This window comes from Telopea speciosissima, chromosome 1, assembly GCF_018873765.1.
Source record: "Telopea speciosissima isolate NSW1024214 ecotype Mountain lineage chromosome 1, Tspe_v1, whole genome shotgun sequence".
Taxonomy (NCBI): domain Eukaryota; kingdom Viridiplantae; phylum Streptophyta; class Magnoliopsida; order Proteales; family Proteaceae; genus Telopea; species Telopea speciosissima.
Genome location: NC_057916.1, coordinates 33,354,575 through 33,376,237, shown reverse-complemented (window position 1 = coordinate 33,376,237; position 21,663 = coordinate 33,354,575). Strand labels below are relative to the sequence as shown.

The 21,663-nt window shown below is 37.4% G+C and overlaps 2 protein-coding genes and 2 long non-coding RNA genes across 4 annotated transcripts in view; 1 reads left to right on the top strand and 3 right to left on the bottom strand.

The window, feature by feature from the left end:
* Nucleotides 1-2,956, top strand: part of LOC122661633 — an 18,446-nt gene extending 15,490 nt beyond the window's left edge. The window contains exon 3 of the long non-coding RNA XR_006332914.1: nt 2,808-2,956. This is a non-coding gene — a long non-coding RNA (uncharacterized LOC122661633). The remainder of the gene's footprint in view (nt 1-2,807) is intronic.
* On the bottom strand, nt 2,846-6,241 carry LOC122661601 (GDP-mannose 3,5-epimerase 2). Its single transcript, XM_043857054.1, has 7 exons — nt 6,138-6,241; nt 5,070-5,480; nt 4,740-4,833; nt 4,523-4,652; nt 4,300-4,432; nt 3,314-3,521; nt 2,846-3,215 (listed from the first exon to the last, which is right to left on the bottom strand). The coding sequence occupies exons 2-7, from the start codon at nt 5,477-5,479 to the stop codon at nt 3,060-3,062; spliced, it is 1,131 nt and encodes a 376-aa protein (XP_043712989.1). The 5' UTR covers nt 5,480; nt 6,138-6,241; the 3' UTR covers nt 2,846-3,059.
* On the bottom strand, nt 2,846-21,663 carry LOC122661627. The gene is made up of 3 exons (XR_006332913.1): nt 21,650-21,663; nt 14,040-14,042; nt 2,846-2,965 (listed from the first exon to the last, which is right to left on the bottom strand). It is a non-coding gene; the product is annotated as an uncharacterized LOC122661627 (long non-coding RNA).
* Nucleotides 15,959-21,297, bottom strand: LOC122661618 (probable serine/threonine-protein kinase PBL3). The gene is made up of 6 exons (XM_043857078.1): nt 21,090-21,297; nt 19,425-19,765; nt 19,203-19,338; nt 17,889-18,025; nt 17,640-17,763; nt 15,959-16,732 (listed from the first exon to the last, which is right to left on the bottom strand). The coding sequence occupies exons 1-6, from the start codon at nt 21,163-21,165 to the stop codon at nt 16,290-16,292; spliced, it is 1,257 nt and encodes a 418-aa protein (XP_043713013.1). The 5' UTR covers nt 21,166-21,297; the 3' UTR covers nt 15,959-16,289.

The following is a 21,663-nucleotide window of genomic DNA, read 5'->3' as shown; positions in this document are numbered from 1 at the left end:
TGATCCAACTTCCTCACGCTCCATATCACCAACACTGTGGCAGTCTAAACTTTGGACCCCTCTTCTGCTTCAGTTGGAACTGCAAAGTTGGCCATCAATGACAAAATAGAGAGAATTAACTCTACCTTATATTCAACTCTGTTGGGCAGCAGTTGCCAAACACCTGATTGTTATGAAGACATTTCTTCTCTCCAAAAGATACAAGGAATCGATGCTCAATCTAGACTAACAACGGTTGTTGCACGATTCAATTCCTGAGAAGGTAAATTACATTCCCAAACTAGTCAAAGTCAGCATCAATTATCAGGAGCGGCATTTGTAACTACAGGATTCATTAACATGTAGATATTTTACACAATTGTAACATATATTTGTAAAGCTCCTTCATGCCAATCAGTCTCTCCGCATGAACCACATCCTCTTAGCTGCACATAGATTAGTTTCTTTTTTTTTCCAACTACTATGTCTATCAGCAGTCAAATATTTACAAGTTTGACTTGCATGACGAGCTAAAGATCTAAACTGGGCCTATCTAACATTATATCATCTTGGTTTCAATCTGTTCTGGCTTCGAATTTGAATAGACAGATCCCTTGCCAATGGTATTAACTTCCAAAGGGTTCTAATATTTGTAGACCAGTCCTTTTCAACTAAAACCTGTCCAGAATTGAAATACACATTCATATAATGGCAGGCCTGTTGGTCATCTTCCAACTGCTAGACTCAATGAAGAGCCACCTCTGTTCTGTACATGATAGTGTACAATCATCCACGAATACTCTTTTTTTTTTTTTTGGAATCTCTTATATTTGTTTTTCATCAGTGGTGGAGTCTGATCAGGAAGAGGTTTAATGTTAAGTTCAAAAATCGAAAGTTCCATTTCACTCTTCAACGCTGGGAAAAGGGGGGAAAACTATAGGGAAATTGCTGGATTGTGCCTGTGCAGACATTCAATTGAACAAAACTCAGGTCTCTCATTCTGCGAGTATGCTGCTACTTTTAGAGAACCTTTTCCATCTTTGCATTTTTACCTCTCCATCATGGCTTAAGCATGACAAAAATCAGGGTATTCCAATTCTTGTTAAGAGTCCTCTTGCATATATTTAAGTGCTTCTCTCCTCTTATGGGGTAGCAAATTATTTCTCCTTTTCTTTTTTTTTCCCCAGCCACAAGCATATGAAATTTCTTCCATCTAGAGAAGAGTGCATCTCACCTTAACCTCCACAGAACTTGTGATTCAGAGGAAAAAATTTATTGAGGTGCTCATATCATCTATCACCCTCCCTCCTATAAAACTTGGTGGTCTTTCCACCAAGTCTATTCATTTGAAGTTCTTGCTTCAGCAGGTTGCTAGCCAACCTGCCCATTGCTAGCTGACCACAATTGATAATGAAATTAGATATGTAGGCTTTTGCTAGAATGAATCTTGTATGTTATTACATATTTAGTTTAGTTATTGGATTTCTTTCCATCACAGGACTTATGGTATACAGGAAGAAACACCTCACATTTCTACCCCATGTGGCAAACTCATGAAAATTTCAAAAAAGATCCCATTTAGAATTTCACTAAAATTTAAGAGCCTAACCCTTCAAAGATCATGTCAATATATAAGTAGTTTAATCATGAGATTTGGAGGTCCAAGCATAAAAGAAATTTACCACAAAAAAAATTTGTCAATTACATATTCATATGCCTAAGTTTGTTGGATCTGCAGCTCTGCTTTATTTAAGATTTCTTTCTGTCTTTTCTGTCAGTCATCTTACTGGATATAGAAGTTCGTAACAGAAACTACCTTCTACTGTTTTCCTTTCACACATGAAATTTGGAAGAGAATCAACCAGATCACATATCAACATAACATGTGATGAGCCTATCCATGCCCTACCTCTCTGGTATGGTTGAATCCTTGTAAAACTCTAGAGATGGCTGTTATGGCATAATTACTTGTGTTAGTACTCCCACTTCCACGTAACAAGATGGATGACTTACATTTTATCAAGAACTTTCTGTCCTTAAGAACAATCAAGTAATACACAAATTCAATTCACTTCTACACAATTTGGGATTCTAAACAACTGCTATACCTGTACAGCAATTACCGCTGAACTAAGATAAAGTCCAATGAGCATATTGGTAGGTAGAGTCTGAATTACCTAGCTGAGGAGGCAAAATCGAAAAGAAAGCTAAGGTAATCACATGGAAGTATATCTTCTTGCTTAAGTTTCAGAAATGCATAACTTACTTTTTCACTCCTTATACCTGTCTGAATTGGCTAATAACTATTCAGTAAGATTTCCTTTCTTTTCATGAGTTTTTCTCTTTCTGTTGAGTGTTCACTTCTATGAATCTTTTCCATTTGGGACTAGAAGGATAAGGTTATAAATGAAGCATATGCCAGATTCTCCAATTGATTTCTCATGCCACTTTGGACTGGTTACAAGATACCTTTATTTGCCACATCGAACTGGATAAACTGGATAAACGAGTATGCAATTATTTTTCTGTTAGTTCATCCTGATCTCCCTTATCCAAAAAAAAAAAAAAAGATTTTTTATCTCTAGAGCCTGAGTCAGATAAAGGCTCACAAATGCACCTTTGTAGAAACTCATGTGGTCTCAAGAGAGCCAACAAAGTAAACACCAGTGGACCACACGCATGGAGTGAGCACTAGAACTTCTCTTCCCATTGAAGAGTTCAACTTATCATCCTTGTCAGCCTCACTCAACTATCTCACAAACAAGAATAAAGACTACAACTGAATAATTGACCCACACCAATTAGCAAACTTCAGAGAGCGGCTAGAGTGAAGTTTTCATCCAGTCAAAATAAGGCACACAAAGAGTAACAGCAATAGACCTTCATCCTTGAGCACTGAAAAGGAAATATATATTCCTGGGCAAATACACCATCCTACTACAGAGGACCACTTCCAAAAGATAGACCAATATACAGGGAATAAAAACTTACTGGCCTGCAACTTCCCATACCCAAACTTCATCTGGTACTGACCCCAAGACTTAAAGAACTAGGGGCTAATACTCGGTTTCATCACCCCCTCATTCTTTACCATCAGCTGCACGGAGCGAACCCAGCTGAACAGGTGCTTGTGTTCCAACCACTTTAGATGATCCATAAACCGACAGGTCAACTCCTTTAGCCTTCTCTTTCTCAATTTGTTCCTTGATCCAAAAGTATGTAACTCGTAACCCGTCCTAATACATCAGGGAATTTCCAAGATCAGTAACTCATCAATTTGTTAAAAGCAAGTAAAACTGACCAATAAGACAAGTTAATGTTTACTTGCATGTACCTTCAATTTCATAGTAGGAGCCCAACCAAGCTTCTCCTTAATCAGAGTGTTGTCAGAATTGCGACCTCGCACACCCTCTGGGCCTGGAATGTGATGAATGGGTAGACTCTTGTTCTCAAAGCTGAGCATAATTTCAGCCATCTCATTCATGCTAACCATCTCATCACTTCCAATGTTGACTGGTTCCCGGAAGTCAGACTTTGTCAATCTGAAAAAAAGACACAAGCTAGCCAATCAGATAAGCATGCACCATATGACACATGAGTAAAATAAGTAAACCTATGAGCCAATATTGCATATTCAATTTCACGTTTTCAAGATACAAGAATCTATGGTAGATCTCATTCTATTTATTTCTTCACATATTTATAGTAGTAGAAGACAACCATGAACCCATGGTTATAGCTCTAAGTTCCATCAAACTGTAATTGGAATTAAACTCAACATAACTATGGCTACGTTTGGTTGCAAGGGGAATTGAAGGGAAGTGAAATTTTTGTAATCATTACCCCATGTGATTGTATAAACTACTTGAATTTCTTACCATATTTAGTAATGATACATTTTACATGCAATTTTTATTTTACTTTTTAAACCAAAGGATTTGGATGCAAAGTAAAATGAAATTTAATAACCAAATATAGAATGATTTGGAGGTAGTGATATAATCACATGGGGTTATGATTATCTTACCATATTTAGTAACGAAACATTTTACATGCAATTTTTATTTTACTTTATTTTACTTTGTAAACCAAAGGATGTGGATGCAAAGTAAAATGAAAGTTAAAATATAGAATGATTTGGAGGTAGTGATATAATCACATAGGGTAATGATTACAAAAGTTTCTTTTTTAGGTATGAAAATTTCACTTCCCATCCCTTCAATTCCCTTTGCAACCAAACGCAGCCTATATGAATAATATAATAAACCTTCATGAAAAACATAGTGAGCTAGATACTTATGGGAGATTTAGGGCCATTACCTTAAAACACCTTCCACACATTCATCGATAAAAGTGAAGGATCGTGTCTGAAGACCATCTCCCCACATCTCAAACTTATCAGTGGAAGTAATGGCCTTTCTACAGAAAGCAGCAGGTGCCTTCTCCCTCCCACCTATATGAAGTAAAAGCATCATATGTTAACAGAAGCAAAAGAAACAAGATAATGCAAATGCCCCTAGGATTACTACAAGTTGGAGCTTACCTTTCCATGTTCCAAAGGGGCCATAAATGTTGTGGAAACGTCCAATCCGACACTCGATTCCAAAATCCTTGGTGTAGTGCTTGCACAGTTCCTCCGATGCTAACTTCTCCAATCCATAAGCATCTTGAGGCTACAACATGAGAAAGGTAAAACCCAATAAATAATGTCACCAAATGGAAATTAATAACAATAGATCCATCAGTTAAAGATAGCAAACCTCTGCAGGCCAGGCATCAGACTCCTTCAAGCTCACATTAGTGTTCAACTGCTTAAATTCAGGGTATATGCAAGCACTGGAAGCATAGAAGAATCTGCAAACCATAATAATCAATTAAATTTACAGATCTACACAATATATCAGATAGTAGCATTAACTGGGGAACACATGAAACACGAAAATTTCTAGAGAAAGGTTTGTGAATACAAGTGAATACAAAAACATTAGCCCAACATTATATCAAATAGTTGAAATAGATCATAGATTTTAGAACCCAGTAATCATATGGAAACTAAAACTAGCTAAGGACAAATTTTCAGCAAGATGAACCTTTTAACTCCATTGATTCTCGAGGCCTCAAGCATGTTGAAACTGATCATTGTGTTGTTGTACATGATTACAGAATGGTTGGACTGTATGAATCCCATCCCTCCCATATCAGCAGCAAGGTTAAAGACATGGTCCACCCCAGTGGTGACCTTCAAACAGTTATCCATTACCCTGAGATCAACTAGGTGGAACTCATGACAGAACATGTCTTCAGTCATGTGTTCGTTCTTCTTCCAATCAGAAGCGATGATATAATGTCCTTCACTCTTCAACCTTCTGGCAATGTGAGAAGCAATGAAACCACCAGCTCCAGTAATGGAAATTCGGAGCTTCTCCGACGGCCAGTATGGTTCCCTCTCCAGATTCTCATAAGTGTAAGCGCCATAATTAGTCCCGTCGGTGCTCCCCATTCTGCAGCATTCGAAATAATTCAAAGGGAACAAAATAAGCAGACTCAACATTGTAAGAAAATAAATCAACCAAAACTATATAACTGAAAGACTACAGAAACCAAAATCAAAACCCAATCTTCACACAATAAAAAAAATGCAAATAAGAACAGAATAAACCCATTCATTTCTAACCGAGATTCCAATAAGGAAACATTATCAAAAAAAACTAACAATCCTCCCCCCTCCCCCCAAAAAAAATGAAAACTAAAAAAAAGATAAAATAATCCCAGCCGGTAAATTAATATGAAAGCATACCCACGAGCGCATAATCACCTTTCGTTTCAACAAGCAAAATCAAGAGCCCATTTAGCAAACGAGTTACTCAGGAAGGGATAATACGTTTTAAAAGCTAAATGGACTCACCAGATGAAACGCATGGCTAAAAAACACACAGGACGAAGAACAAGAAGAAACAGAGCATCCATGGAAGTTGGCTATACGGCCATCAAACAAACAGAAATAAACCAGAAAAATTAACACCGCAAAATCACATCTTCGGGACACAAAAGAAACCGCAAGCAAAGTGGATAGAACTCCAAAACTAGTAAACAACCAACACAAATGTCGAAAGTAGTGAAATCCAAATGAGACCAGAAGAAACGACAGTTCTCTTTACCTCTAAAACCCTGAATTCAAGCCTCAGACTCAGCGTTCAAACGAAATCGAAAAACTAGCGCAGCAGAAGGAGCAGAGTTATCGCTGGGAGAGACTCGAATCCCCAATGGATCCAGCGTCTCCACGCTCTCCCTATAAATAGATAGCTCTAAAGAAGGCCCATATTTTTTTACTCTCCCATTTTGTCACATTTCATTTTTTTTTATTCTTTTAAATTTTTCTTGGTTTCATGAATCGCATTCGATTACTCAATAAATGGCATTTATTTTCAACTTTATTATTTGGCTTCACAAAATTTTGACAATTTTCCTATTTTTTTGGGGGGTTAAATACACTTACCAAGTAAAATGGACACAATATTCCTCATGCACCCTTAAGTTGATGATAATTTCACATGCATCCCTTGAAATTTTTTACGTACATCCCAAATTATTCAATTTAAAGATATTTAAATTTACGTGTGTTAATATCCGGCATTAAATGTTAAAAACAAAAATTTATTAACCAAACTACCGTTTCTTCTAACCACTCTAGAAATTTGAAAAGACATTATTGCTCTGACCTATTTATTCTTAATTTGAAAAGTCCTTCTCTAATTCTACACTTTCTTGTATTGTCACCTAATTTTCCTAATAACTCAGACAACCAATGCAATGAAGGAGTTCACTGAATGTTCTCTTTGTATCTTGATTCATGATTCTGAGAATTTCAATTTGAGAACCAAAATGTAAAAATAGATCAGAATATTTATATAGTATAGTCCTTCTTCAGCCCTGTGCCATTACAGGTTAATTATAATAAAACATTCCCACAAAAGGGGACATAAATAGAGATCGTCTCCCTCCCTAGTCCCTAGTCGGATCGTTCTCCTCTCAGGTTCGCTGCCCGATCAGGTTTGCAGGTTCCTCCAATAGGGGGGGGGGAAATAACGACCTCACCCCTTGCCCAAACACACTGCCCAGGTGGGGTGAGGTCGTCATTTCCACCCCCCTATGAGTGGAACCTGCGAACTTGACCGGTCAGGGAACTTGAGAAGAGAAAAATTCTTCCCTAGTCACTACCAGCAAGAAAGAAAATTCTCTTAATCGACCTCCTCAATCTTCGGGCCAACACTGCTTCCACCGACTGAAGGATCATCATCATCCCTGGCACCACCCGTTTCAGTACCAGCACCGTACATTTTGGCAATAATGGGGTTGCAGATGCTTTCCAGCTCCTTTATCTTGTCCTCAAATTCATCGACCTTGGTTAGCTGGTTACTGTCCAGCTATTGGATGACCTGCTCGATTGCATCTTCAATTTTCTTCTAGTTGGCTGAAGGTAGCTTGACTCCGATTGAAAAAGATGACGGGGCCGCCGTTGAGCTTCAAATATCCAACTAGGGTTGAAGTAGTGTTCGATCGCGAAAGGTAAAGGGAAAAAAAGGCAATTTGGGTATTTTGCTTTTTCAATTTAATTCATTTTTGTTTTTGAGCTTAAGGGCATTTTGATAATTATATCCTAAAAAAAATATAATTATACATTAACTTTTTCACATTTACATTTAACATCTAAAAAGTGTACATGAAATTTTCAAAGGATGCGTGTGGAATTGTTAGACCCTTAGGAGTGCATGAGAAATAATACGTCCATGGAGGGTATGTGTATTTAACCTTATTTTGGGCGCCCCTTTGAGGCTAGTCTTTGACGCAATGTCTCAATGCGTCCATTTAAGTGGTAAAATGTAATTTATTCAAGATGAGAGCATGTGAAGCACGTGGCTTCCGTATTACATGGGCTAGAAGGCCGTGACCCAGTGGGCCCACTTTGTAATCATGTACTAGGGTTGGGCTAGGCCTATGCTGGACCACACTAAGTGAAATGTTTTTTTTTTTTTCTTTTGGTTTCGTAAATACACTACGTGAAAATGTGAAATGTAGTAGCCCATCTGGTTGGTTTGGTCCGGTTTTGATCAGGTTGAATTGGTTTTGGGTCGATAATGGGTGAACCTAAAGCCCATATGAATGCTAGATTTCGATTTTGGTTTGGTCTGGTTTCAGGCTATTTCAGTATTTTTCTTATTGAACTTTTATCTGTTTCATATCAATCTTGATCCGGTTCAATTTTAGTTTACCATGTATATAAACAATGGACAAGAATTTTTCATCCGGGATCGTGGCTCCTACACCAACGCAGGGGCCAATGGGAGCAAGAAAGGAAACATCAACAGGGACAGAATTATGTTTGGACGCAGGAGTCACGCTCTCAAACAAAGTCCTTTTTCCCATAAACAATAATAAGAAAAAAAGTATCATTTTCAATTGATCCAATGCAATCCGATTTTCAGCCGGTCACATAATACCCCAAATCAAAGCTAGTTCAATAAGCAATCGGTTTGATTTAAGTTTTTTGGTCGGATTTGATCAATTTGACTGATTAAGTTGCAACATGGTCGGGTTGGGCCAGGCCTTTTAAGACCCCAACCCAACCTTGAGTGTCCTTCGGCTCAGGCCCGACCCGGCCCTGACTCAGAGCCAGAAAAAATCCACCCTTGACCCGCCCTCAAGGTCAGGCCGAGCTGACCCTGATTGGCCCTAATAATGGGGGGAGGGAGATATGCATCAGTTGGCAGCTAGGAAAGGGAGATGCATGGGCTGGCCAGGCTGACTAGCTAAGAAAAAGAAGAGAAAGAAGAAGAATAACAAAACAAAAAAAAAAAAAAAAGAATGAAAAGGAAGAAGAAGACAGGGTCGGGCCGGACTGGGCTTAACCCGAGGCCTCAACCCTGACCCAACCCAACCCTAATTCGGGGCTAAAAATTTCCAACCCTAAACCGCCCTTAGGGCCAATGTATCTCAAACCAGACCATGTTAGGCCTTAGGACGGGTTCGGACCATCAGGCCAAACTTGCACCCCTAGGTTTGACAAAGTAGAGGAATTTTCTTTATTTTTATTTTTATTTTTTTCTTCTTTATTTTTTCCTTTATTAGTTATGGGAAAAATATCTCTACTTGGTGGTGTTTCCTACGCCCTCTCACAAAGCACCATGAGATGACATATCTACCTTATATCAGACGTATTCATCCATTGGCCCAAACACTTGTGTAGAGACATACAAACAAGTAGAGATCTCTTGTCTGTTATTTATATTTATTTTGCTAGTAAAAAAAAACGTTTAGACATAACCTGAGAGGCAAAATCACGGCACTCCTTGTCTGAAAAAGCAATTATGGTATTAGCTTTTCTTGAAGACTTGGTGGACCTCGTGGATCCACGATCTAAAATATTAGTATGGCTGAAATTCCCAAAATAATCTTTGATTTGAACCCCGTCCAAGTACCTATTTTCCCTTGTGGGATTAATGCATGCTTTTGGTTGTGCTAATTCAATAGGAGTTGAAACTAAAAAGAAGTTTAAAGGACCTTCACCACTATAATTCCATCTTTTTGGGTTAGGTAAAAAAACAGGAAAAGTGATTTAATGAAATAGTTTATTGATAAATTTCAATTAATTTATAAGATACCATACAAGTATATGAAGTAAATTACAATCAACTCTGCGTTCTTATTCTTCCTCATCTTTCTTTCTCTTTTTCTACCAAAAAAACAAAATCTCTCTCTTGCTCTCCAAATAAAATATTTTTTTTATGTGATGGTAATTGTAAATCGTAGCCATCAATTCTTCCGGGTTAATGTTGATGTCACTTTTTGTATCATTATTTTGACATCATTTTCTTTGGTCTTTAATAAGATTACACAACTTGCAGAGAAAAATGAAGTTGAACAAGAAAGAGAAGAAGAAGGAAAATAATTGACATGGAGAGCATAATAAGGTCAATTTTTGTACAGTTACTAAAATTATAGTAAAGGGAAAGAAAAGAAGAAACTAGAAGAAAGTAATTCATTCTTTTATGATTATCTAAAGGCGAATTCTCTCCTACCGGAATGGGGCGGGGGTGTTGTGAAGATTTTCCCAAACGTAAAGGGTAATTTTGTAAAAAAATGGTAATAGTGGGTTGAATTATGTAGCCCAAGTTGGGTGAGATGGGAAGGAATATTCCATGAAAGTTGGGAACACGACGACATCTGCACATCCCACATGGAAGGAAGGAATGCATCTTGTCTTTACGAGATCCAATCCGAGACTAAAGAGAATATATCCTTTATTAAAATGGGAAAATTACATAATTAGTCACTTTTGATTTTTCTTATACAAAATAAACTGTTTTGGGTTTTGGTTTACAAAACTAACCACTTAGGTCTATCCCTCAATTACTTATAGTATTTGACATTTCTACCCTTGTCATGCTCTTCCTCTGTAACCCGACCCTATCGACACCTAGTAGACGCGACATCCAACGGTCTAAGCTGCATTGCCTCAGTTTTTTTTTTTTCTTTCTTCTCCGGTTCAACATCATTGGATGTCGTGCCTGTCAGGTGTCGACCTCTCCACCCCGAACTCAGCTTAAGGCATCAACCCAATCCTAGCTCAGACCTGCTAGAGCCAGGAAACTATTAAGCCCAAGCCTACCTGGATTCGGCTCGTCTCCAAGAAATGCCTAGGAATACCGATGGTGTCGCACTTGGCAAGTGGCGATCCAAGAGGTGAAACACTCTTAGCTCCAAATTTTGAAATTTCTGACCCTCTTCCTAGGCGATGCACTCAAACCCGATCCGACCCAGATTTTCCCCCTATTTTCACTTTTCCCTCCCTTTCCCTCTTGGTCTTCCTCAATTCAACTAGATACATGCGATTCTCTGCTACTAGCGAAGGAGACTCACAAATTTGTACCTACGAAACAGACATTGCTTTCTTCTTCGATTCAAATTAGTGCACTCCTTGGGTGATGAACTGAGCTCTTTAGCTTGCGCTATTTTTCCCTTCTTCCTCGACTCAACATACCAACATTTTTACGGATCTTCTTGACTGCGACTCATTTGGCTGAAAAAACCACCCCTCTTCATTTTCCCATCGGCACTTCGAACAACAACAAAGTGAGTTTTTTTTTTTTAATGAAAACCCTAACCCTTCTTCTTCTTTTCTTTTTTTTTCAAAAGCACTTGACAACACAAGTTGCGACTCCTCTAGTAAGTTATTTCACCCCTAACCCTGTGTTTCATGGCTGGCTTGATACTTTGTAATTCTGAGTTCTAATCTGCTTTCGTTGTAACTTATAATTCTGAGTTCTAACCTATTTCTATTTTTTTGGTGACATAACCTGCTTCTATTGAGAGATAAAGACATGTATAAACTCAAATGTGTGATCTTGTTGAATCGAGTTCATTATTTAGGAATAATGGTAGGTTTCATTATTTTTCCCTGGTTTGATACATTGTGACATTTACATATGTGGTCATTTTTATCATTTTTTTTTTTAAAATTTTTATCATATTTTTCCATTCAAATACACTACCATGTTTATGTAGATAGGTGAGTCTTTAGTTCAAACGGAAAAACACCTGGGTTTGTTCCTAGGCGATGATGGTTCAAGTTCATCAACACTCGTACAAACATTTTTCCTCTCTACCTCTTTATGTATAATTTATTATTAACAGTTTAACACAGTATATTTATATGTGCTTGATATTTTAATTACTTGTGGATGATTACTTTTATATTGTGTTAAAAGATTTCTCTACTTTACTATGTGCATAGGATATAATAGTCTACTAAGCTTTTTGCTTTTGGGTTTTATTGAGGAACACTCTTCTAAGCTTTTCAGTTCTGAGTTTTATTGAGGAACACTTTCCAAATCTTCTATAGTAAACCTATGGGGTTGTTTGTTGATTTGGGTTTGCAGAGATAAAGATAATCCCAACGCACTACTTTATTGATTTTGGTTTATGGAAGAATATAACCCCACTGCAAGGCTTAAGGCGCTGGGCTCTAGGCTCTAGACTCCAAAGGGCTTCAAAACACATTGATGTGGCTTCAATTCAGACCATCTGAAATAAAGAATGGAATTTCTACCCAAAAAAAAGAAAAGAATAAAGAATGGAATTGAATTTTGCTTTTGTCTTTGGGCACAACAACACATTTTTTTTTTTTTATTTTTTTTTTTCAACAAATTTTTTATTTATTCATGTATTATTATTATTCGTCTTGAGATTGATTTTAACCATCTAAAAAAAGTTTTTAAAGCTCCCTTTGATTGGAAATCCCACTTTTATCTATATATATATACACATATTTTTGTTTACAGATGAACTGTATTAAACACATATCATATTATTACCGTATGTGTTTCGTTGCACTAGGTTTTTTGAAAAATATTATTGTTGTCTCATTTGTTTATTACACATACGTATCCATACCCGTATTAATTTCATCCCCAAACTTAATAACTAAGGTTGAGCATTGGATGAGTTGTACACCTTATAAATTAGCCATGATCCATGTTTCACATTTCAAATTCAAATTTAATTACATACTTACACATGTATGTTCATCAATCTTTGTATTATTTTCAGCTCACCATGTATGTCCATGCATTTTTTTTAGTCCCTTGATTTTCATAACTTTACTTTACCATTTGAAAAATATTCCTTTGCACTGAAACTTGACATGTAAGGATACTGGGATCTACTAATCCACAAAATTTGAATTACATTCAATTTGACAAGTGGCAGATATTTTAGTTGTTGTGACAAGCTTACCAAGATATGTCATCCTATAAATAACTTTGCCCCTTTATTATCATCAAATGAATTAAAAAAAAAAAAAAAAAAAATAGATTCCAGTAGCTATCCAACATACAATTAGATTCTTACCTAATCTATCTATTTTGGCCCAAGGGAGGTAGCTCGGTTGGCAAAGATCAACACCTTATAAATAAGAGGTCATAAGTTCAAATCTTCTTGGGGCCTGTCTATCCAAAAAAAAACATACATTTAAAATCAACAAATCAATCTTGAATTAAATGATTTTAAATCATCAAAAACCTTGTAGATCAAATGATATGAACCGATACAAATCAAGCTAATCTAGAATGATACGGTGTTAGATTTCTTGTGGGCTTAATTAATTATATCATAATTATTGGTATGGGTCCATAAACATTAAACCCGGTTTGAGACTACTTTAAGATTAATTGGGGGTATTCTAGTCCTTTCCATTGTGAGGGTGGACAAGGATTATGTTTTGTATTATAAATATACGGTTGGGGGTCCCTACAATCTCTTGGTCTCATTCTCTATTTTTCTCATCAAGAATTTGAGAGATGTTAGTAGGAGAAGAACGTTGTGCATCTTGCATACAAATTCTGGGGGTCACAGGTCCTGCATCCACCAAGAACATTTCTTCCCTTAAGCGTAAAACTACAGATTATGAGGCGTTTCCACTACATAAGAATTCATCACTTCTTGAATTCCGACAATCCCTCCCGGGTTGGCTGGCTGACCACTTCCCCTGCTTTTCAACAGCTTTCTTCCATTCCGGCAGACGACGTTTTTTATATTCCTGAGCCTGTTTTGGCTGGTACAACCACTCTATTGTCCACTTCAAATAAACGCGATTGACCCAATTCTGGATCATCTTCTGGAATCGTATAACTGTCAAAAGTGAGTGACTATTCATCGGAACTGTTACAGTCCGAATACTCATAAGGTTAGGTCGACACCCGCTTCCCCCCAAACTATATTCAAACCAAAGATTTTGATCTTGTATGTTTTGAGGAAATTCTTCAAAATCTTCTCCAACATACCAAGGTACAAGATACACATAATTTCTCCTGTATTCATTATACACTCATATTCTAGTTTACTGTATGGAACTCATTTTGGGTTTCTTGAAAACCCAAGGTAATTCTAACATATGGATTCATATCGATTCTTAGAACCATAATACTGACTAATACTAGGCCAATCCGAGGCCGGATTCTAAAAAGTTGGCATTTGATCAGTACCTAGATACTTATTAATAAAACCATCTTGTAAATGTATTTTGGGAAAGAGAACGCTACTTTGTCGCATGCGGTATGCGGCCTTTGTGCTTAGACATAAAAGCGCACAAGATGGTCACTATAATCACAGGATTTTTTATTTTTCCATGGGATGTAACGGTAATTTCGAATGACCATGTGTCTAGGCGCATTAGCCGCGCGCGCCTCACACGACCATAGTGCAAAATCTTTCTCCCATGTATTTTATTAGGAACAAAAAAAGAATTATCAAAAATGGGAAAAAGAAGGTCAAGAGAAAAAGGACAGTAACACATGGTACAGGCTGTACACAGGGCGTACGACCTCAGCCTCGGGATGAACAAATAATTTGGAATTGTCTGTCGTTAACTGTTTCTCTATTGTTTTTCATGTGCAGAACCAACGCGATGTCGTATGATTCGTGCATAGGATAGAGTGGTCCACATTATCAGGAAAGAGAGAGAATGTAAAAAATTGAGAGAAGAACGAAAATGTGAGAAGGCATGAATAGCAAGGTTTTAAAATTTTGAAATCGGATCGATGAATCCTGATTTCCACCGCTCCTAATCATTGCTTTCTAAATCAAAATCAGATCGATCGAATCAATCGATTCTTAATCATTTTTTTTTATAATTCATCTTAAATATCGGATTGATTCATCGGCTGATTCTCAATTGAACTGATTCGGATCAGAATCCTCTTTAAACGATTCCGTTTCATAGTTTTAAAACCTTTATGTATAATGAAGGAGAAAAATGCACGATGCTTATATGCACATTTAGATCACTTTTTTTTTTTGGTAGAAACATTTGGATCACTTATATCATAGGATAAATTACGAAACACCCCCTAAAAATGGAACAAATCTCAAGTACTTTTATGAAGTTCTTTTGGTTATTCAAAAGATCTGAGGCAAAGATCTATTGAGCAGCTGAAAAATCTGTAGGTTTGATCTCAAATTTCACCAGCATTTTTGCACTGCCAGTCAATAACACAGATGGAGTAGAAGCATCATTTCATTATGTTTAGGGCATTCCCTATCAGGGGTGCATTGCATCAGCTACTATAGCTTTAAATAGAGTAAAATGGCGACAAAGGAATTTTGCAGCAATCCTTGGAACAAGGATTACTTGGATTGAGTTTGAGGTTTGACAAAGGCCAAGGAAAAGACTAACATGGATCAAAACTGGTAAGATTAGCTTAGATTTGAACCAAATAATGATTTACCTGGGAGACACAGCATATTGACTGCTGCAATCTTCCTTTCTGAGCCTTTATGAAGCAACAGCCAGTCCCAACACTGGCTGTTCCATCGACCTTGTACTCTTCCTTCCTGAGCCTTGTTGCAGGAACTTACTCAGATACATAGATATGTGCCAACAATGAAATACTGGGTATATACCATAAGCACATACACAGGGGTCTGAGCATATAGAGCATTAAAGTGAACTGTGTCATAAGTCATTTTCTTCTCCAGTTGATTATAGGATATCTGTCAGTACATCCAGATGATCAAGACATTCACGACGAATCATCAACCATGTCAACCCAATCACTCCTTCGATGCCATATACGGCACCCATGTCCCACACAAACATCTGACATGGTTATTGATCAGTCAATTATACCAAATGAAGAGCATTGTACCTGTAGTACCTGGTTCTCTCCATATACTATGTCTATGAAGAGAAATGAAGGAAAGAATATTTGTGTAAAGAATGATAGTGTAGTGTGTGCATGTTTATTCCATATTCTCCAATAAGGGTACCGAGCACATCAAGTTGGACAGTCAGTTTTCATGGGAAGAGGACCAGTTAACACATGATTAACAAAGTGCTTAGCTGAATATAATATGAATGACAAGGCAATTATTGTCTCATAAGCGACCATGGTTAACTACTCAACAGCATAACTATAGTATCTAATGCAAATAACCAAAAATAATCATATGGATTGAAAAAGAGCACTATGTACAAAGCAAGGTTCCATCTATCAAGACATAACTTTATCAAAAGTTGAGCAAATTATCAAATTATTCAGTGAACTAGCAAATAAGGTGAGTAAATGTAATTTACATCAAATGCCAGACTGGATTGAAAAATCTACTGCCTCGCATACACATAGGGATCACAAGGTTCCATCTATCAAGACTTCATCACTTTATCAAAAGCTGAGAAAATTATTCAGTGAACTAGTAAACAAGGTGGGTAAATGTAATTTACATAAAGTACCAAACTGGATGGAAAAATCTAATGCCTAGCGTACACATGGGGATTGCCGGGTGGATGGTAGCGGAGAACCACTGGGTGGCAAATGATGATGTCTCAGTGGGGATCTGTGGATAGGATTGGAGGCCACTTGCTTTTCAAACTGAGAGTGTTTGGCAGTACTCTTTGGGTCTTGAATTTGTTCCAATTTTGCTAAAACCTCAGCCATACGTGGCCGGGCTTTAGCTCCATAGCTAAGGCAATGTAAGGCAAGAATAGCAGCCATGAAGGCTCCTTTCTGGGAATACTGCCCTTCCAACTTAGTGTCCATAATACGGAATAATTTGCGCCTGTCAACCAAATACGGCTTGGCCCAGTCCACCAGATTTTGCTCTGCACCAACTCTTGTTTTATCAACAGCACGGCGGCCAGTCAACAATTCCAACAATACAACTCCAAAGCTGTAGACATCGCTCTTTGCAGACAGCCGACCTGTTTAGCATTGGGAACATTAGTATAGGATACAAGAGATCATCAAAGTGTAACTAAGCTTCAAACCAGACAATTGCACCACATGAAAACATCACACTTTTTGTCCCTCCATCTTATGCTAAGTTTAAGAATGTTAACTCTACTCATTTTAATGAAGTTTTAATTAAGAAAAAAAAAAACTTAGCCAACCAGAAGTTTCAGCTTTCTCAAATTTCCTCACTTAGAATATATGTGGAAAAAGGTCTCTAGGTCACCAACTAAACTTTTCCGTACTTGCAAGAGTAGAATTACATGCCTCTGCAAATTTTCCTTGTTTTCGGGAACTACAATTCAAATCCCAAATAAATGGTCCAGATTTCTGTTTCTTAAAAATTTTATCTCACACTTTCCCCTTTTTCCATATTCCATTTAAGGTTTTTCTTTAAAAGACTCATTGTATTTAATTTTCTCAGTTATTGGAAAGTGGGGAAAACAAGCTCGTCATGTCAGAAAGATATAACCTACTATTACTACAACAATGTGATTTATTGCATCTCAAGCCTTTAGGAGGTTGAGGTTTTAAGTCCAACACTGTGATGCTTAAATATTTAAACATATTTAATATCCAATTTATAGTTATCACATTGTTTTCCACAATAAAAGGTAGTACAGCTATGAAAATAAAAAAGAAATCAAAAGAAAGAGCAGAGGATAATATTTAAGTAGGAAAATTTAGGCAGAATTAGTCTATAATCAGTAAGGAAGGGCCAGAAGAAAGGAAGAAGGAATTTTTTTTTTTAACTGGTCAAGCATTCTCAGTTATCAAAAATAAAAATAAGAATCAAGATATATAATTTGCAGAAAAATTAAAGAATAAAGTAAAGCAAACAAATAATAAAAGCTCCTGGATAGGGGCAAATGAATGGACCTGTAGCAACATATTCAGGTGCAGCATAGCCATGAGTACCCACGACTTGAGTGGAGACATGAGTCCTATCACCAGTGGGGCCTGCTTTGGCCAAGCCAAAATCAGAAAGTTTGGCATTAAACTCCTGCATAAGTAAAAGCATGATAAATACTTGGAACATGTAAGTAGATAATATTCATGTAAATCCAAAGCAGCAAGGTCTATTTATTAAAAGGGGAAAAAAATATGCTACTCTTTTGTTCAGCATACTGCATCTAGCAGAATATTAGAAGCCTTGAAATCCCTGTATATGACTTGTGATTCAGCATCATGCAAGAAAGAGAGACCTCTAGCAGCGCCTATGGCCACTTTGATCCTTATTGCCCAAGATAGTGGCTGGGCCCCTCCTGCAAAACAATAGATCACTTGGAAATTAATGACAAAATTGTTACTCATTGCTTTGCAATAGCCAAAAGAAAAGCATATGTTCTTTTCAGGCCCATTTATGTCTCTGTTCAAAAGTTTCAGCATGCTACAATAGCAGTCACAAGTAGGTTGTCTCAGACTTGGTAATATTAGTGATAGTAATAGTAGTTATAAGGTATTGTAGTTCATTGAACTTAACTACATCAGTGCTTTCACAAGCCCAGCTGGAGGAAGGTGGATGCATCTACTTGGCAGCTGGCACCCACGTACAATTAGCAAAACCTTTCGAATATTTCTGGAAATGATTGAAACTACTCACTAAAACCAGAGTGTGAATTCTATAAGACAGCAGCTATAAGACCAGCCTTTAATGTTGCTGAAAGTTGTGATGAAGATGTTGAGATGGATGAGTTGCAAAAATAGGAACGATAGAATTATATGTGAATGAATTCAAGACATGAACTAATCAGAGACAACTAATGAACGTTGACCAAGATGGTCAGGCCATGCACAACAAAGGCCAGCAAATGCATGCAAGTTGAAGGTAGTGAAAGAACAGGAGGACAGGGTAAAGTGGTCAGAAATGAATTTGTGTATCCAATCCCAAGTAGTTGGGAAACTTGGGGAAAAGGCTTGGTTGAGTTGAGTTCTTGGGTCGCATTATAGCCTATTAGAGTGTTTGCTAAGAAGCGTATCACATGACATCCTAGCAGGAAGATGCCATTCAATGCACTTCACCTCATGTAATCCTCAACCTCACTCAGATTGTAATTCAGTCTCTCCAGATAAAATGTTCCTGTAATCATCAAAATGAGCTATGGAAAATTGATTGGAACAATTTCCAGTAGTGCATCAATACGACTGATTGAATGATGGAACTTACATGCAGAAGCAGCAGAACCATAAGGTCAGCAGATGGCATCTGCAGCACACACAATTATGGGAATGAACTATGGATCCAGTACGAAGCAAGAAATGTAGTCCGGGTGTAATAAGGGCGTGAAGAGGCAATAAAAATGTTAAAACAATAAATTTTCCAGGTGGAGAAAATGAGGAGGGATGTTGAAATTGGCAAAAGAGGGAAATTAAGCATGCATAGTTACAAAAGAAATTGTTAAATGCATGCATAGTTAGAAAGAAATTGTTAAATAGACCTACTTCTAAATAGATGATTCTCCAAACTGCCTTTTGGCATAAACTCATAGACCAAAAGCCGATTCTCCCCATCCAAGCAATAACCAAAGAGTTTAACCAAATTTGGATGATGAAGTTGGCCAAGATAGTTAACTTCTGTCTGCAATCAATCAGCATTGGCAATCAGCAAAGCAGTGAGAATAAAGGAAGATAGAAAAAAACAATGAAGCTGATTAATAAGCCTACCAACCACTCCTTGTGGCCTTGGAAACCTTCTGGCTTAAGCTTCTTGACAGCAACAACCATGCCAGATCCAGGCTTTGTAGCAGCAAGGGTGTGCTCATCAATCCATCCTTTGAATACATAACCAAATCCTCCCTCTCCAAGAAGGCTGTCTGGGCGGAAGTTTCTAGTGGCATTCCTTAGCTCACTAAAAGAGAAAGCTTTCAAATTTGGCGACGACAATATCTCACCTTCAGACCTAGGCAAAGGAAGCATTTTAGTGGTGCTCTTGTCATTGTAAGATGGACCTGTCAGACTAGAAACTGCTGAAGTTGGCTTAGGTTTGTCGGTAACTTTTGAGACACCTGAAGCTTGAAGGGAAAAGCAGAATCGTTATTGTCATCCAATGAATAGAAGTAGTCAATTTCCAATAATAGAGAAACAATTAATTCAAATGAAAGATGCACCTCAATTAAGTCCCAGAGTGTTTTCTCACCTTCAAACCTAGGCGGAGGAAGCCTTTTAGCGGTTCTCTTTGCACTGTAAGGTGGAGCAGTCCCAACTAGGTCTCTACTCAAGAGTGTTTTCTCACCTTCAGACCTAGGCAGAGGAAGCTTTTTAGTGGTTCTCTTTGCACTGTCAGGTGGAACAGTTAGATTAGAAACTGCTGAAGTTGACTCAGTTTTGGTGGTAACTTTTGAGGCCCCTGGAGCATGAAGGAAAAAGCAGAATACTGCTGAAGTTGAAATAGTTTTGCTGGTAATTTTTGAAGCCCCTGAAACTTGAACAGAAAAGCAGAATCGTTATTGTATCCAATAAACAGAAATAGACAATCTCCAAAGACAGAAAGAGAAAACAATTAATTCAAATAAAAGCTGCACTTCAACCAGGTCTCTTCTCAAGAGCGTTTTCTCTAAGTTAATTTCATAAAAGTGATTCATGAATAATTATAATCTTTTTACAAGTGTGTTCATTTCTAATTCTCCCATGGCTAAATAATATATTGAGATATCTTGAACCTATTTACAAAAAGAAGCTGGAAGTTCAGCTGTTTAGTGCAGAGACCAAAGATTTAAACCAACATTCAAACTCCAGCCTGAGTTCATACTCGAAGGAGTCAAAACCCCACTCTACAAGGCTACAAAAGAACCCATACTACTTGGTCCATTTAAAAAATTAATAGAAAAGCACCTTAAAAAGTATAAAACAGATATGCAACCAGAATGAAAGCCTAGACATGCGAGTGAAAACGGAACTGATAAGAAGCTCCTTTCTACTTTAAATTATATATATATATATATAAAGGAAGAAGAAGAAAGAGAGAGAAAAGAACAACCATCGGAAGCATAATTTTACTAATTTTGGCACAACCAATTTGCAACCAAAATTCAGGCAAATAAATGGCCAGAGGCTAAAACAATCCATGCAGAATCTATGGTTCTACTAGGGACAAAGGCATGTAAAAAGCTATTAGAAAAAACCAAGACAAAGGAATATCAAAGTGACTCCTACACAAATTTCCATTAGCAAAATAAACAATAAGCCCAAACCCAGAATTGAACTCATACTTTTTCCCATATTTAGGGGGAAGGGAGAGTAAGAACAGGACACAGAATTGAAAACAACTAAACGAACAAAATTGAGAAACCTTACAAGAAACATTCTGAGTGCTGTTACCGTTGTCTATACTTGCCGTAGTCTGAGTGCTGTGAGAATTGCCCATCCTGACAGGAGCATCCACACAGTGCCCCACATGGTTCCCCATATGGAATATGGAATGCTCCTAAGCCAAAATGGAACACTCTCCAGAGTGAGAGAGATGATCAACCACCCATCATTGTATTCATCCCAACAAAGAAATCAAATCCCAAATAACGGAGATGGGTTGGAAGAATGCATTGAAGGGGGAAACCAAATCGAATTTTCTTTTTGGGATTTCTTTTTACAGAGAATGAAGAGAAGAAAGCAATAGAAAATGAAAAATCGCCGGAAAGCTTTACAGCCAATTGGACGCTTTGTCTACCGTAGCGTAGAAACAACAAAATTGTGGGGACATCTTTTGATGCCGTTAGTGCGGGACGTCAAATTTACCGTAACACCCTTTTAACGGTTCTCTATTAATTGAAAAGAACCTTCTTTTAGCGTTTTCACCTGAGGCATATAATTAGTAAGGGCAGCGCCTCTCCCTGATCTCTATATTTCTCTTCCTCACAAGAAATGACAAATTGACAATGCTGACTTTTTATGACATCCCTTCTATCTT